Source organism: Panthera leo, chromosome B1 (genome assembly GCF_018350215.1).
Source record: "Panthera leo isolate Ple1 chromosome B1, P.leo_Ple1_pat1.1, whole genome shotgun sequence".
Taxonomy (NCBI): Eukaryota; Metazoa; Chordata; class Mammalia; order Carnivora; family Felidae; genus Panthera; species Panthera leo.
Genome location: NC_056682.1, coordinates 51,391,114 through 51,406,465, shown reverse-complemented (window position 1 = coordinate 51,406,465; position 15,352 = coordinate 51,391,114). Strand labels below are relative to the sequence as shown.

Genomic DNA, 15,352 nt, shown 5'->3' with positions numbered 1-15,352 from the left:
CTGATGCTGCATCTGAACAAGTCTAATGCCTCATCTTTAAGAAAACCCTGCAAGACTCTGAAGGCCCATCTGAGTCTTCTTTCTTTTTATGTTCCAAGGCTTCTCAATATGTTGGCCACACACCTCTGTATATACTCCATTTGTTAATGTCATTCTTGCACCTTGTGGCCCCAGACTAACAACCATCCAAATGCTATCACCTATGAGATAGAGAGCTTAGCAGTTGTATCATGTTGTCAGCATCTTACGGTTGATATGTTCTTATGAAAACTTCCAAGCCAAGTCTCCCTTCACAATCTAGAGATTTGGATCTATTATTTTTCTATTTGGGTTTGTAATACTTTCTTTATATCTATTCTTCATTGAGTTTGATATTGATGGTTCATGTCCAGTATTCAGATCTAGCCAGATAATTTTCAATCTCAATTCTGTAATCTTTAATATTGGTTCTTTCTCAGTTTCACGCCATGCATTTTTGTGCACTTTCTCCCCCAAGTTTAAGATGATTTTTTGCCCATTTAAATTTTAAAGGTATCTATTAATGCTAGCATGGTTTGGTATCCTACTGCCAATCCGACGCTCTCAGACCTTCAGCAAAAACTATTGATAGGTCATAGACCTCTTTTCCATTGAGCTTAGTTGCACCTTTAGACTTGTTTTACATAGAGTACTGCAGATTGGTAGTTATTGTCCACCAATCAGACTTAGCTCTCCAGGTAAAACCTTCTCTCCATGTACTCCAGAAAGCTTCCCTTGCAGGTGCATACAGAATTGAAGATCAATGCTTTAGAAATAGTGTCTCAACCTGTTTGATGTTCACCTTAGCAATCATCAAACTACATACCATTATTTTAGCCAAATAATATTCTCGAATAATTGAGCATAGGTTTTGTTGAAATATAGACATACCATGAAAGCTGTGAGCAAGAAGAATAGATAATTAGGCTTTAGATCTAGATGAAAGTTTCACAAATGTTTTATTTCTGTTGTTAGTGTTCTGTGTGGAAGGGAGAGTGTCAGAAAAGAAAGCTATACTGAGGGTAGTTTATGTAACCTTGAAAGGCAAGAAAGATTTCTAAAAGGACATTATAACTGAGTTAAAATGTGAGGGACACACAGGAATTAAATAGGCAAAGAGGAGTAAGACAGATGAGAGAGTAGCCTGTCTTTCTGGCAGAGGCATTGAGAAAAGCCTGAGATAGGAAGGAGCAGGGCTCTTCTGGGGAGCTGAAGGGCCAGGGAAGTTGGAGGAGAGAAACCCAAAGGCAGAGATAAGCAGTGGCAGTGGTGGTGATTGGCAACAGTGGTGATGTGCACTGGTTGTGGTAATGAGCAGTATGAAGAGAGGGACAGGGGACATGTGGTGGTGGGGTTGTATGGTGTGCTGTGTGATGGCCAGGTTGTGTGGTGGTGGGGTTGTGTGGTGTGGTGACCTGTGATGTGGGGACATGTGATGGGGATATGTAGTGGTGGGGTTGTATGGTGGCAGGGTTGTATGGTTATGGTGATGTTTGGTGATGGTAACATATGGATGGTAGTGATGTGTGGTGTGGAGATGGTTTTAAATTCATAATGTGAATAACCTTTCATATTATACTTGTCTGGGGAAATTTTTGAATGTCACTGTCTTTTCTCCCCATGCATAAGCATGGTTAATACTTTGAAGGCAGTTTGCCTAATAGTAATGAAAACAGACTTTGGAGCCAGAGTGCCTGGTTCAAATCTTAGCTCAGTTTTATATTAGCTGTTGGGTCTTGGCCAGATGTGCTAACCCTTACACTTGCCTTTATTGTCTCACCTTTAAAATGGGGCAAGAATAATTTCAGTTATCTCATGGAGTTCATGTTAAATTAAATTGTTTCAGGCAAAATAGAATGGTGCCTGGCAAATAGTAAGTGCTCAACAGTTTAGATTTTATATTTACTTTTCTCATTACTCAAATGACATTTGAAAAACACCAAATGATGTCAAAACAATCCTATCACATAGGAAATGCCAAAATTTTTATTCCTTTCTAGGTTCAGTTGGAATCCTTAGAATTAAAAGCACGTGAAAAATGGTGCCACTAATCACAGTAAGAAATGCAAGAGAGCAATCAGTTAGGAAGGGAAGGGCTAATCAGTTTCCCTTTGCCTGTAGAATTTCTGGTGTCCATGTCATCGAGGTATAGAAGCCATGAAAATATGAGTCTAGAGCTGAGGAGAAGGATTTTATGGTCTATGCCAAGATACCACACCAATGCCCTATTTTTCAGAGGATGCTGAGGCCTAAGTTTGAATAAACGAATGTTTCTGTCTGGGCTTCCTTACTGAGATGCAATAGCAAGATTCAGGTCCAAGGTCTGTGATTGTGTCTCCCTCCTCACAAGCCCTCAGGGGGAGACCCTTCCAAAAATCAATGCTACAATGAAGGAAACAGCCATTGCTTCCCATAAGCACATTATTATAATTGCAATGCCTTTGGTAGGCATAAGAGACATAATTTTTGTTTGATGAATCTCCCATCTGATGTTAACTTGGCTAAGCCATTGCTAACTGTGTGTTGGGGAGGCAAGAAGAAGGGGCCATTGTACTCACATTTCTTCCAAACCAACCAACTTTGACGGGCCCTAGATCTCTTGTCCCTCTTCCTTCTTTCTGCTTTTAGGGACATGTGGCCAAAGAACAAGTACCAAACCTGAGAAGTCAGAAATTTTGGAAATCACAGGTGGCGTATCTGCAGACATAATAGATTTTCCATGGCAGGTGAGGATTCTTTACCAAGGGAGACATCTTTGTGGAGGATCAATCCTCAGTGAGTGGTGGATTTTAACCGCAGCCCATTGCTTCATAAACAGAAATAAGTAAGTATTGCCAACAGATTTTTTTTAACCAATGTGGTAGAATACTTGTCCTTACATGCTCATTATTCTCCTGGAACCTCCATCCAGGTTTGTCAGTTACAGAACAAAATACCAGGAGGCTAAATATATGCCTGTGTGGTTGAATATCACACTTTTCAGGTGGGATAGACACTGATTTCCTCCTAGGATATTCTACACCTTATTGTGTGAGACTCAAATGGCAGAACAGATGTTCCTTGGACTTCCTAGCATCTTGTCAAGTGCACGTTGTTCTGATCCAAAACTCTGGAAAGTACTTTCCTAAGCATTTTATGCCACTTGGGAGAAAGTAGGCTAACAATAACCACAGAGTCAGAGAATCCTAGAAAGGATTGGTCCCCAAGGGCAGGGCACCAGGCCTGTTTGCATGACAGAAGCTCCTGAGACGCTGTCTTACCTTAAGTCTATACATCAATATGTTTGAGAAATTTCCCAGATGTTTGTTAATAGCTAGTTTACCCCTTCTTGCAAATAAAGATCAAGTTCCTCAATTACTTGTGCATAGTATGACTTCCAGATATTTGTTAATAAAATCTACAAGTGAAGTTGCCCAAGAAGCCATCAAGTCAAAAGCTGGTTGGCAACAGTGCAAGAATGGAGCTCAAGTCAGTCTTCTTTTGCCTGGTCAGGGCCCAAGTACATGGCTCCGGCTGCCTCCACCCCTCCAGCTCTCAGGATCACAGCCTTGCATTGGTGGAATTATTTTCTTTTAAGGCTCACCTTTTTTTGCCCTTCCATAACTTACCTTTTTTTCTCCTTCTTTTGTTTTGAGATAAAATCTGGCTTGGAGATTATACATGGTGAAAGAAACATTGATACCAAGAACTTGACAAGGATGAAAGTGGACAAGTCAATTATTCACCCTTATTTTGACAGCTGGTTCTTGGATAATGACATTGCTTTGCTCTTACTCAAATCTCCATTTAAATTGGGTGTCAAGGAAGTACCCATCTGCCTGTCAGAGGTTAATGACATACAGAAATGGAGAAACTGCTGGGTGACTGGATGGGGCATTACCAGTGAGTTACTATAGCCCAACCCAATGGGAGGTGGCACTCTGGTTGATGTAGGCAATGAGAAAGAAAACTCTGGAGGCTCTTCTAGCTCTGGGAAGTCTGGTGGATTTGGAAACTTCAGTTTCTCATTTAAGAACCAATGATGAACCTTCTCCTCCGTCAACATGTGAATCATCTTTCCTTGGCCTTCCTGGGCTCCTATACCAAGTTTTATGTCCATATTATAGACCACAAACCCTAAACAGGGCCTCAGTAATAACCCAGGGAGAAGTGTTCAGAATCCAAGGATGACTTGGGAGAATTTTGAGGAACATATTAATGGGCAAAGGGGTGGCAAAATTGACTAGGCTGCAAGAAGTCCACACTAATGTTAGCAGAGCAACTCTGTTCTGGTTGATGGTGTCAGTTCTGCTCCCCTGTGAAAAGTGCTTGCTGGCCCAAATATTTGAAAACCACAGATCCAGGCCAAGAAGAAGGGGATAAAATGAATATAAATTTGTTCTTATAGAGTTAATCTGTAACCTACTCCCACCACTTTGCCCTGCCAACCCATAAAATGGTGCCCTTTTGTCATTATTCTTGGTAAATGTGTCCAAAATCAAAAGAACAGAAGAAAAATCTTAGTGACATTCTTCTAAGTAGGCACACAGATGGCAGTACACTGATTCCCACATGGTCCCAAAGCTTGGAGCTGTTTTAGAATTCCTCATTGGGAATTACCCTTGGAAGCTTTCCATGAAATTCAAAAAAGGCCACCTTCTTAGAGTTCTTCATGCTTTATTCAGCACATATTCATTGAACCTCTTCTATGACCCAGGCAGTGTTCTAGGCTCTGGGAATTCAGCAATATACAAAAAGGGAAATGTCCTCATCTTCAGGGTGTGAACATTCTAGGTGTTAGGTTCATCTCTTCCATGTTGAAGGCCATGACATGATTCAAATCCATCTTTATGATCCATAGACCCCTGGACAGAATTTGTCATAATGGGTCCTCTTTACGTGCTTATGGATTTAAATGAAATACCTTTTTAGGACTGTACCTGGAGTTGGCACTTTCTGCAGAAGAGTGCACTCAGGCTGAGATCCAATAAAGACCCAGCTGTGAGGAGCTCTAGATTCAGAGAAGATAAGCTTGAGAGTCTCCTGAATGCCTCTCAATTCTCTCCTCACTAATTCCATATCTGGGTAGTTCTCTGGGTCACACAGTAGCTCCTTTGCCATTGAGCTGAAAAGACATGATGGTGGGTGGCTGTTTGACCTCAACCCAAAGGGACCACTTTGAGCTCAGGGTCCTTTCCCCATCTGCTTCTTCTTTGTGTCAGTTCCTATGCAAGATATGACTTCACAGCTGCAAAAAGTCAACATCAAGCTGGTCAAATGGGAAACATGCTCCCATAAGGTGCCTATACTCACCAGGAACATGCTGTGTGCTGGGAGCCCTCAAGGTGGGAAGGACGCCTGCCAGGTAATGGAGCTTGTCCCTTGCTTGGAGAAGGGTCGCTACAGAGGGCTGGCCAATATTTTCAGGATAATTGGCTCCCCTCTTCCTCTTCTGGATGAGTTTCCTAAAGCTACCATAACAAATTACCACAAACAGGGTGGATTCAAACAATAGAAATATACTGTCTCACAGTTTTGGAAGCTGGAGTTCCAAAATCAAGGCATTGGTAGAGTCATATTCCCCCTGGAGGCTCTAGGGAAGGATATTTCTTTGCCTCTTCTTGCTTCTGGTAGTTTCCAGTAATCAGGGGCATTCCTTAGCTTGCAGGTGCATCATTCCAGTTACTACCCCCATCTTCACATGGACTTCTCCCTTGTATGTGTATCTCTTGTTTTCTTATAAGGATTTCAGTTGTCGGATTAGGACCCACCATAATCCAGTAGAACTTCATCTTAATTTAACTAATTACATTTGCAAAAGCCCTATTTCCAAATAAGCTCACATTCTGACGTTCCATATGGACATAAATTTGGGAGGGATGCTATTCAGCCCTGTACAGATGCTCTGTAACCAAAGGGAGACTCTGTGGGATAGTGATTAGGGGTGGAGGGTCCCCTAGTTCCCCCCTCTCAGCTCCTCTACTTATTGCTTGTGACTTCCCTCTGTGCCTGTGCTTTTTCAGATTTATTCATCTGCAAAATGGAATATTAAGAGTTTCTACCTTTTAGGACTAGTGTGAAACTTAAGTGAGTCAATGCACAAAAGCACTTAAAATGATGCAAAGCAGAAGATGGTCATACTAAATGTTATAAATATAATTTTCTTCATCACCATCTCTTTAAATTTTTTTTAATCTTTATTTTTGAGAGAGAGAGACACACAGTGTGAGTGGGGGAGGAGCGTAGCAAGAGGGAGACACAAACTCCAAAGCAGGGTCCAGGCTCCGAGCTGTCAGCACAGAGCCCGATGTGGGGCTCGAACCCATGAACCGTGAGATCATGACCTGAGCTGAAGTCATGACCTGAGCCGAAGTTGGACACTTAACCTACTGAACTACCCAGGCACCCCTCTCCATCACCATCTCTTATGCATGTTCAGTGCTTAGTAGCACATTAACCGCTTCCACAAATACACGAAAGGGTTGCAAAGTAGCCGTAGGAGGCAGGCCTATTTCAGATGGGGAAACTGAGGATCAGGGAAGCTGACAGCCTTGCAGAGGACACAGGAAAAAGTTAAATGTCAGACTCAAAATTCTAATGAAGGCACACTGTCTTCTGAGATTGAAGCCATCTTTTGGTTTCCAGTGGAAACAGGACACCAAATCTAGCAGCCCAGCCTGGTCATGCACAGATTTGGCTGGTTCAATGGCCACAGAAATGCAAGGAGCTACCATTGAGTACAGGGTTGCCATATATCATGGTGCACAGGGCTTCACAGCTGTCATTTCCTCCCATACATACAGCTGTATTGCAGGAAAGATAGCTATTATCACCAGCATAAAAGCTGAGCCTTAAAATGCTGAAGAAAATTTTCACATTCCCTCAGCTAAATTTTCTCCCTGGAGTTTCAATCAAGATCTGTTTGGCTCCAGAAATTTACGATCTTAACTGTATTGCTGTTCTGCCTGACATCTTTCACATAGATCCCCTCATATCCACAGAAGGGATTATAATTGTTTATTTTAGCGATAGGTCATGGGACTTAGCAATGACTTCAAGGAATTTGGTAAAGAACAGTTTGGTTCAAAGTAAGTTGATGGGCACAGCAATTTGTTCATGATAACAATCTGGTTTAAAAAATCAAATAAACCCATATAATTTTTTTTGTTTTGGATTTGGACTTTTGGCATATTGTTGAATGGTGCTTCTTTTCAACATTTGGGGTGTCACTTAACATTTTCAAAAATAAATCTTTGTAAGCTGTGAAACAATATGTGCCACCCAAACCTATTCTGTAAAATAATAATGATGTATTCATATTTGCATATTCAAGGATGTGGAAAATTATATTTGACTAAGGGGTTGCCTCTGTATGGCTGGAATGAGAAATGTTTATTTAACTCATTTGGAATTGTACAAATTGGAAGTACAGTGAAGAGGAAGTTTACATCTTAAACTTGTTCTCCTGTTCACTCTCCAGAGAAACCATTTTTACAGTGTTGCCTTCTTTCCTGAAATATTATTTTTATATGTTTCAATGTTAATTTATATTTTAGAGAAAGAGAGAAAGAGGGAGGGAGAGTGCAAGTGGGAAGGGACAGAGAGAGAGGGAGACACAGAATCCAAAGTAGGAGCTACACTCTGAGCTGTCAGCACAGAGCCTGACACAAGGCTTGAACTCATGAACCATGAAACATGATCTGAGCCAAAGTTGGATGTTTAACTGACTCAGCCACCCAGGCACCTCCTGAAATATTCTTTTTATACACAATCATACGTGTGTGTTTATATATAAATTTATTTATTTGTATAATTATGACTATTCTTCATGTTCTTCTTCCATACCTGAGATTTCTAATTTTTTAGATGAAGATACATAATTTTCAGTAGAATTTAATAAGTCACAGAGATGGAAAGTATAGCATAGGGAATATAGTGAATAGTGCTGCAATAACGTTAAATGGTGACAGAGGGTAACTACACTTATCACGGCATTGTGTAACACATATAATCATCGAATCACTATGGTGTGCACCTGAAACTAATATGACATTGTATGTCAACTATATTTAAACAATAAAAGTTTAAATTTAAAAAATGGACCCAAAGATTTGAAGACATTGAAAGATTATGTATTCTTCAAGTTTCATGTCAATGATGTCTGTTCCCCTTACTTGTGCTTATTTGGCAATCTTTTTTGTGACATTTTAAAATTTGTAAATTGTTTAAAATGTAATGCTTTGAACCACATTTTATATCATATGTGTTTTATATATATCAGTTTACTTGCCTGCTGTCTTCAACCAATGATCTATTATGAGGCACAATAGACTTTTGTGTTTGTTTTTTACTTTTTGCTATTATGAACAATACAGAAAAACCAAAATGGGTTGGCTGAAAATAGATGTAAAGTAAAAAGGTATGGGGGAAATTGGAAGAATTCTGAAAAACAACAAAAGTGCTTAGAGGCAAAATGGATTAGAAAACCAGTTCTTGGTACATCAAAATGAACCCATATGACTAGATGATAATGATGACGATGGATACTGATTTTTGTAAATAAAATTGTCATTCATTACCATTGCTTTTGATCAAATTGTTTGCAACTTTGACAGTCATGCAGCTGGGAAGCATAGTCATGTGGCTGGATAGTGTAAACTGTTCCCTTGTCAAAAGACCATAAGTGCTTTTTGCCTTATGCCAGTTGCCCACACCTCAATAGGCTATAGAAGTTATTCGCTACTGTCCCTTCCACTCCCAAACAACTTTTCTCTCATAGGGTGACAGTGGGAGTCCTCTGGTTTGCCAGAAAAACAACCACCAAAGCATATGGTACCAACTAGGCATTGTCAGCTGGGGAGTGGGCTGTGGCAGGAAGAAACTGCCTGGAGTGTACACGAAGGTGTCTAATTATCTGTCATGGATTGACACAGAGACCGCGATGTCAGGAAAGCCCTATGTGCATGAGCCAGACTCCGGGTACAGTTTGCTTCTCTCACCTTGGGCCATCTTGTTACTGTATTTTGTGATACTTCTACTACCCCGTGATTAAACACTGTATTGCCTCAAAACCAAGTGTCCTCAGGGCACTTGGGTGGCTCAGTTTCTTAAGCGTCTGACTCTTGATTTTGGCTCAGGTCATGATCTCACATTTGGTGAGTTTGAGCCCTGCATTGGGTTCTGTGCTGATAGCATGGAACCTGCTTGGGATTCTCTGTCTTCCCTCTCTCTGCCTCTACCCCACTCATGCTCTCTCTCTCTCTTTCCAAATAAATACATAACCTTAAAATAAAAAAAATTAAAAAAACAAGTGTCCTCAGTTTGTGGAGTAAGGTCAAGGGTGGGGTCCAGAGGGTTCTCATACTATTAGTTGTTCTTGAAATAGTCATATACCTATAGGAGTGCTTACAGTGTACCTGGGATCTACTACATGGCCTATTATTCCCCTGGAACTTGGAGGCAGTTTACCAATTTCAGCTTGAGGCCTCTTCAGAAGTTTGGATGCAGCACCTTTGCATGGAAAGGGGCATGCCAAGGGTCTCTGAAACATATATTCTATTCTTCTCTCTCCTACAAACAGGTACCCTTCCACAGATTCTTTCATTTTCCAAAAGGAGTAGACAGCTCCCCATTTTTTTTTTTTTTTTTTTTTTGCTCTAGAAATAAGGAACATTCCAACTCTTTTCTCTCCTTTCATTTGTAGCTAATCCCTGAGATCTACAGATTTGGTCTTCAGAAAGATCCTGTCACCTCCATACCTACCACCTGGTCCAGAGCCTCAGTAAATACTGCTTTGAGCTCTCAGAGATCATGTGCAACAATGCTATGATTGAGGATCAGGAAATCATTGAAGTAGAAATGTCCTAAAGAGAGGTGGTAAAGATACACATAGCTAAATGAGTTGTAGTAGTCAAGACACTTTTGAATGCAAACATTAGAAACTCAACCTGAAGCGCAAAAAAAGGGGGGGGGGAATGATAAATATACTGGGGTAGCACAGAACCAAAGGAATTACCATTCTAGTAAACAGTTGTCTGAAAGTTTGACTTAGTCCAAGATGACATTTTGTACCATCTGGAAGAGTGGGCGGACCATCCTTCTAGCAATCAGTCATGAGCATAATTTTTCCAACCAAGCAAGACATAATAAGTAGCATTCTTTTCTAAGGCAACTCAGCACATTTTTGAAGAGAAAGGGAAAAATATACTCAAAAAGATGGGTGTTTTTATATGAGTTTGCCTTAAGTAGAATTCCTTGAGCTATGAATAACAACAAAATAAAACAAAAAGGAGAAATATTTTCTGCATATGCATTCTGAAAGGGAAGAAAAGAAAGTATGAAAAAAGTTTCTCTCTGCTGACTTTCATTGGCTGCATGAGAACAGGACAGCTTGGCCACCATCTGAATCTAGAGAGAGGGGGGTGAAGAAGCATTTCAGTGGATGAGGGCAGAGAGAATCGATATACAGCTGTTTTGCCAAAACTGCAGTGTTACCCCAAACTTTTGGCTGTTGGTAAGCAGGGAAATACGACTACAAGTAGTTGGGTTACTGCTCCTGAGAAAGGTAGGTTTACAAATAATTTCCTCTTTTTCGTGAAAGAAGTAACAGCAATTTGCCCTTCAAGTTCAGAAGGTAGAGGCTAGGAGAGACTGAGAGGTCACAGTGTTGTGCCCTCAGCTTAGGGCAGCGGCTGACAGAGAAGTTGAAACAGCCTGGCCTCTCAGCCAGGATCCTATGAAAGGGAGTGTGTGCGGGAAGGGGGCTGCTTAGCCTCCATTGCAAAGCAGGTTGTCAAACTTTCCAATTTTTGCCAATTCCGTAAGGAAGAAATAAGAGTTCAAACTAGTAATTTTTTTCTTCAAACTGAGGTATAATTTACATAGAGAGACATGCCCTGACCTTAACTTTATAGTTTGATGAGTTTTTAATAATGCTTATAGCCATGTAATCCACACCCCAAAAAGGTATAGAGCATTTCCACCACCGTAGAAAGACCACTCCAAGGCCTTCCCCTACCAATCCCAACTTACTCCCACCCTCTTTCCCTTCCACCAGGATCAAACACCATTCTGGTTTCTTTCAGTTCTTTCAGTGTGTATTAGTTTTTCCTGTCATAGAATTTTTTAAAAAATGGAACACCATTTATATACTTTTTTGTGCCTGTTTTCCTTACTTTAACATATTTTTGAGGTTCGTTTATGTTGTTGCATGTATCTGTAGCTCTCCCCTTATTACTGTAGAGTAGTGTTCCGTACTGCAATTTATTTATGCATTCCATTTTGATGGACACATGAGTTGCTTATAATTAGGGGCTATTATAAAGAAAATACTACTACAAGGGTCTTGTAACAAATATTTCTGTGTATATGTTTTCATTTCTGTTGGGTAAACAAGATGTAAAATTTCTGGGTCATAGAATAGGTGTATATTTAACTTTATGAGAAATTACCAGGTAAATATCACAGTTATTTTATACTGTCCACCCTGCAATCCAAGTAACAGATGAGAATTCTAGTGGCTCCACATCTTTGCCAACATTTGGTATTATCAGTCTTTTTAATTTCTCTATTCTGTGGGTGTGAAGTGGTATCTCATTTCCCCCTAGTGGGGTTGAAAATGTTTTCATATGCTTACTAACCATTTGTATAACTCTTTTTGCGAAATGCCTATTAAAGTATTTTTCCCATTTTTAATTTGGATTGTCTTTTTATTATTGAGTTATTGGAGTTGCTTTTATACTGACTATGTGCCCTTTTTAGAGATATATAATTTTATTTATTATTTATTTAGATTTATTTATTTAGCTTTAATGTTTAGGTCTGTGATCCATCTTGAAATAATTTCCATGTGTGATGTGATATGGATCAAGATTAATTTCTTCCATATATATAGCCAATTAAGTTGAAAAGCTCTTCCTTCCCCCCAATTGAACAGCTTTGGTGTCTTGGTCTAAATCAGCTGACCATAAAATATAAGTGTGGGTCCATTTATGAAATTTTTCTGTTTTGTGTTTTGCTCTCCTGAGTAGTAGAAAGATTAGATGTCTAATTTGGATTTTATTTGATATCTGATCTTGATAGCTTTATTACCACTTGAAAATGGGATACAGGGGCGCCTGGGTGGCGCAGTCGGTTAAGCGTCCGACTTCAGCCAGGTCACGATCTCGCGGTCCGTGAGTTCGAGCCCCGCGTCGGGCTCTGGGCTGATGGCTCAGAGCCTGGAGCCTGTTTCCGATTCTGTGTCTCCCTCTCTCTCTGCCCCTCCCCCGTTCATGCTCTGTCTCTCTCTGTCCCAAAAATAAATAAAAAACGTTGAAAAAAAAAAAATGGGATACAGGTAGTCTGTAGCATGTTCTAAGTTAATTATCACCTATAGTACCTTAGAATGAAGTAACTATTGAAAGCAAGCTTTTGGCAGATCAAATGGTTGTTGCAATTGACCATTATAATAGAATGAGAAACGCAAGGACTACGGGGTAGGCTGTGAGGTGGGAGGGGCGGAGAGGGAGGCTAACTGCTTAGAATAAAGCTTAAGGAAATTAGTAAACTCAGGGTTTTAGGTTTTTGGCTTAAGCCGTGGTCAAACAACCAGAGAGTATCTATGTCTGCTATTCAAAAAGTATCTTCCCTCTTGTAACTGCAGAGCAAATGTAGTCAAAATTTAGACCCCCAATCTAATGGTACATAATACATAATGTACCATTGGTTGCATACATACAGTATAAATTGAATTTATAGCCTCTATAGGTCTCTCATATAAAAGGTAGGACTGGGGAAAGAGGGGAAACCTGAAAATTTGAAATGGGGAATATTTGGGTGTTTTTACATGCATCTATTTTTATTTTATTTAAAATTTTTTTTAATGTTTATTTATTTTTGAGAGGAAGAGACACCATGAGTGAGAGGGGCAGAGAGAGAGGGAGACAGAGAATCCAAAGCAGGCTCTAGGCTCTGAGATGTCAGCACAGAGCCTGACGTGGGGCTCGAACTCATTAAGGTGAGATCATAATCTGAGCCGAAGTTGGATGCTTAACTGACTGAGCCACCCAGGTGCCCCTACATGCATCTATTTTTAAATGGAGGTATTAGCATCATTATTCACATATGGAAGTCAACAGAAAGACTGTCACTGAAAAGATAGTTTGTTACAGTTTGGAAGAAGAGGAGGGATCACATAGGATCACATGGGGAAACAACAAGACTGGTGAAGATGCAGAAGGAACAAAGGGAGAATGTGGGCAAGAGACTTTATTGGGGCTTTTGCCAGAAGGAATGAGAGAAGCAGGCTAAGTGAGCTAAACAGGTTTGGGATTGGCTAATTTGGATGATTTCAACAAGCTCTGGGGTGTAGGGATTGCCTTTAATTTCCTGATGTCTGGCTCTGAGGTGATTGGGACAGAAAGATTATGGTTCAGTGTGTGAGTGTTCAATAAAAAGGCTGATTAATACAGTATCTGAGTACTTTGACCTCACGTACCCCACTGAGTCTCACTTGCCAGCAGAAAAACCCTTTCCAGATTGAAAGAACTATAAGGACCTCACATGAGGCAGTTTCCTTACAAGGAATGCTAATTTGCCTCAAGGCTCAACCCACCAACACTCACAAACTCCAGGTTTCTTTTTTTTTTTTTTAATGTTTATTTTTTGAGAGGGAGAGAGAGAGAGCACAAGTGGGGGAGGGTTAGAGAGAGGGGAACAGAGGATCCAAAGCAGGCTCTGCGCTGACAGCAGCAAGCCCAATGTGGGAATCAAACTCAAGAACCGAGATCATGACCTGAGCCAAAGTCGGACACTCAACTAACTGAGCTACTCAGGTGCCTCCGAACTCCAGGTTTCTAAATACAGTTTAGTTTCATAGTATCCCACAAGAAATAGTACAAACATTGGATCTGGGGGGACATTAAAAAACAAAAGGGTGGTGGAATTTTGCTAACGTATCAGAATAAACCTGCAAAATACTGTTGAAATAAAATCTAAGGGTGCTAGAACAGGAAGGAATGGATGAAGCACGAGATTGGACCAAATTTTTCAATATTGTTAACTCACCACAAATTCTGGATTCAATAAACTAGTCTTAACAGCTGGAAGTGGCTGTAATAGTTAGCTTGGTTGGTTCATTAAAACCTGTATTTAAAAGGGGCCTGCATTAAATAAAGCAGTCATGTCAGTCATTGTTTTCATTTCTTTTATTATAGATTTGAAATTTTTTTCAGTTCCATTTTTTTCCTTTGCATTACTTCGGGTATACTGATTGTTCATATGCAAGATGTAAATTCTCCATATTTTGAGAGGGTTCATCCTGTTTTCTCAATGAATTCATCTGCATCTACATGCTTACCTTGTATTAGCCCTCACTTTCATTCATAAGATACTAGTTTTTTGTTTTGCTGATTTTAGTTTGGTTTTAATTTCATCAATTCTATTCTATTCTCTCACTTTGTATATCTCTAATGGCTTCCTTTTCTTTTTCTTTTTTGAACTCATGTATTATAGAGTCAACTTTAATTTCTTTGAGTAAAGATGATAAAATAAAGGTAAATTTTCTATTTCCTAGAGCACATCCAACACAAATTTTTGTTTTATTCATTGTTTCATGTTTTACACATATTTATATCTATATCCATTCCATCCACCATTCAATCTATCATCTAGCTAGCTATAATGCTATATTTTACTCATGTTATTTTGTTGTTGTTTCTGTGTTTTTGTTTTGTTGTTTATCTTTGAATTCAGGTTAGTTCTAGCCAGATCAGCCTTTCAGTCTTAAAACAAAAAAAAAATATGGGATATCTTTGCCTACTTATTTTTCTTAATAACTATTATGATCTTTCCTCCTTACCTACAGGGTGGGTATTAATAATTTATGTTCTCTATTTAGTCATTCCTTTGCTTGTGAAGGGTGGAGAAAAGGAGCTGGAACCTTGAACAGTCATATCTGGGAATGCCATTGCTTTCTTTTGCAAGAGGACCTGACTCTGGGATTGAATTCTACCAAGTTGTGGTAGATATTCATGTTCATGATTTTCAGGAGGCTCCCCCTCTTTGTAATAATACCTCCAGAGATCAAAGTCTTCTTTTCATTTCTGAGCCGGCACATATTTTTCCACACATATAGTGTCAACATCATCCACAAAATTTATATGTTCCTACATAATGCCCCTGACAATTAAATAGCTTTTTCCAGCTTCTAGAAGCCTTCTGTACCCTTGGCTCATGGCCCCCTTCCTCCATCCTCAAAGTCAGAAACAATGGGCTGTCATCTTTCAAGCTGTCATCTCTCTGGTTCTCTCTTCTGCCTCGAACTTCCACTAATAAAGACCCTTAGGATGACAGTGGCCCCACTTAGTTAATCCAA

At 39.8% G+C, this 15,352-nt stretch overlaps 1 protein-coding gene across 4 annotated transcripts in view; it reads left to right on the top strand.

Moving 5' to 3' along the window:
• LOC122217666 (serine protease 52-like) overlaps nt 1-15,352 on the top strand; it is an 88,428-nt gene that overhangs the window by 3,621 nt on the left and 69,455 nt on the right. The window contains exons 2-5 of one of the 4 annotated variants that reach the window (XM_042934987.1): nt 2,647-2,842; nt 3,647-3,900; nt 5,220-5,362; nt 9,701-9,826. In XM_042934987.1, coding sequence (XP_042790921.1) covers nt 2,647-2,842; nt 3,647-3,900; nt 5,220-5,362; nt 9,701-9,826 — 719 coding nt within the window. Of the gene's footprint in view, nt 1-2,646; nt 2,843-3,646; nt 3,901-5,219; nt 5,363-6,020; nt 6,127-8,776; nt 9,104-9,700; nt 9,827-15,352 lie in introns of those variants that run through there. The other 3 variants (XM_042934986.1, XM_042934988.1, XM_042934984.1) reach the window with 3 other exon arrangements.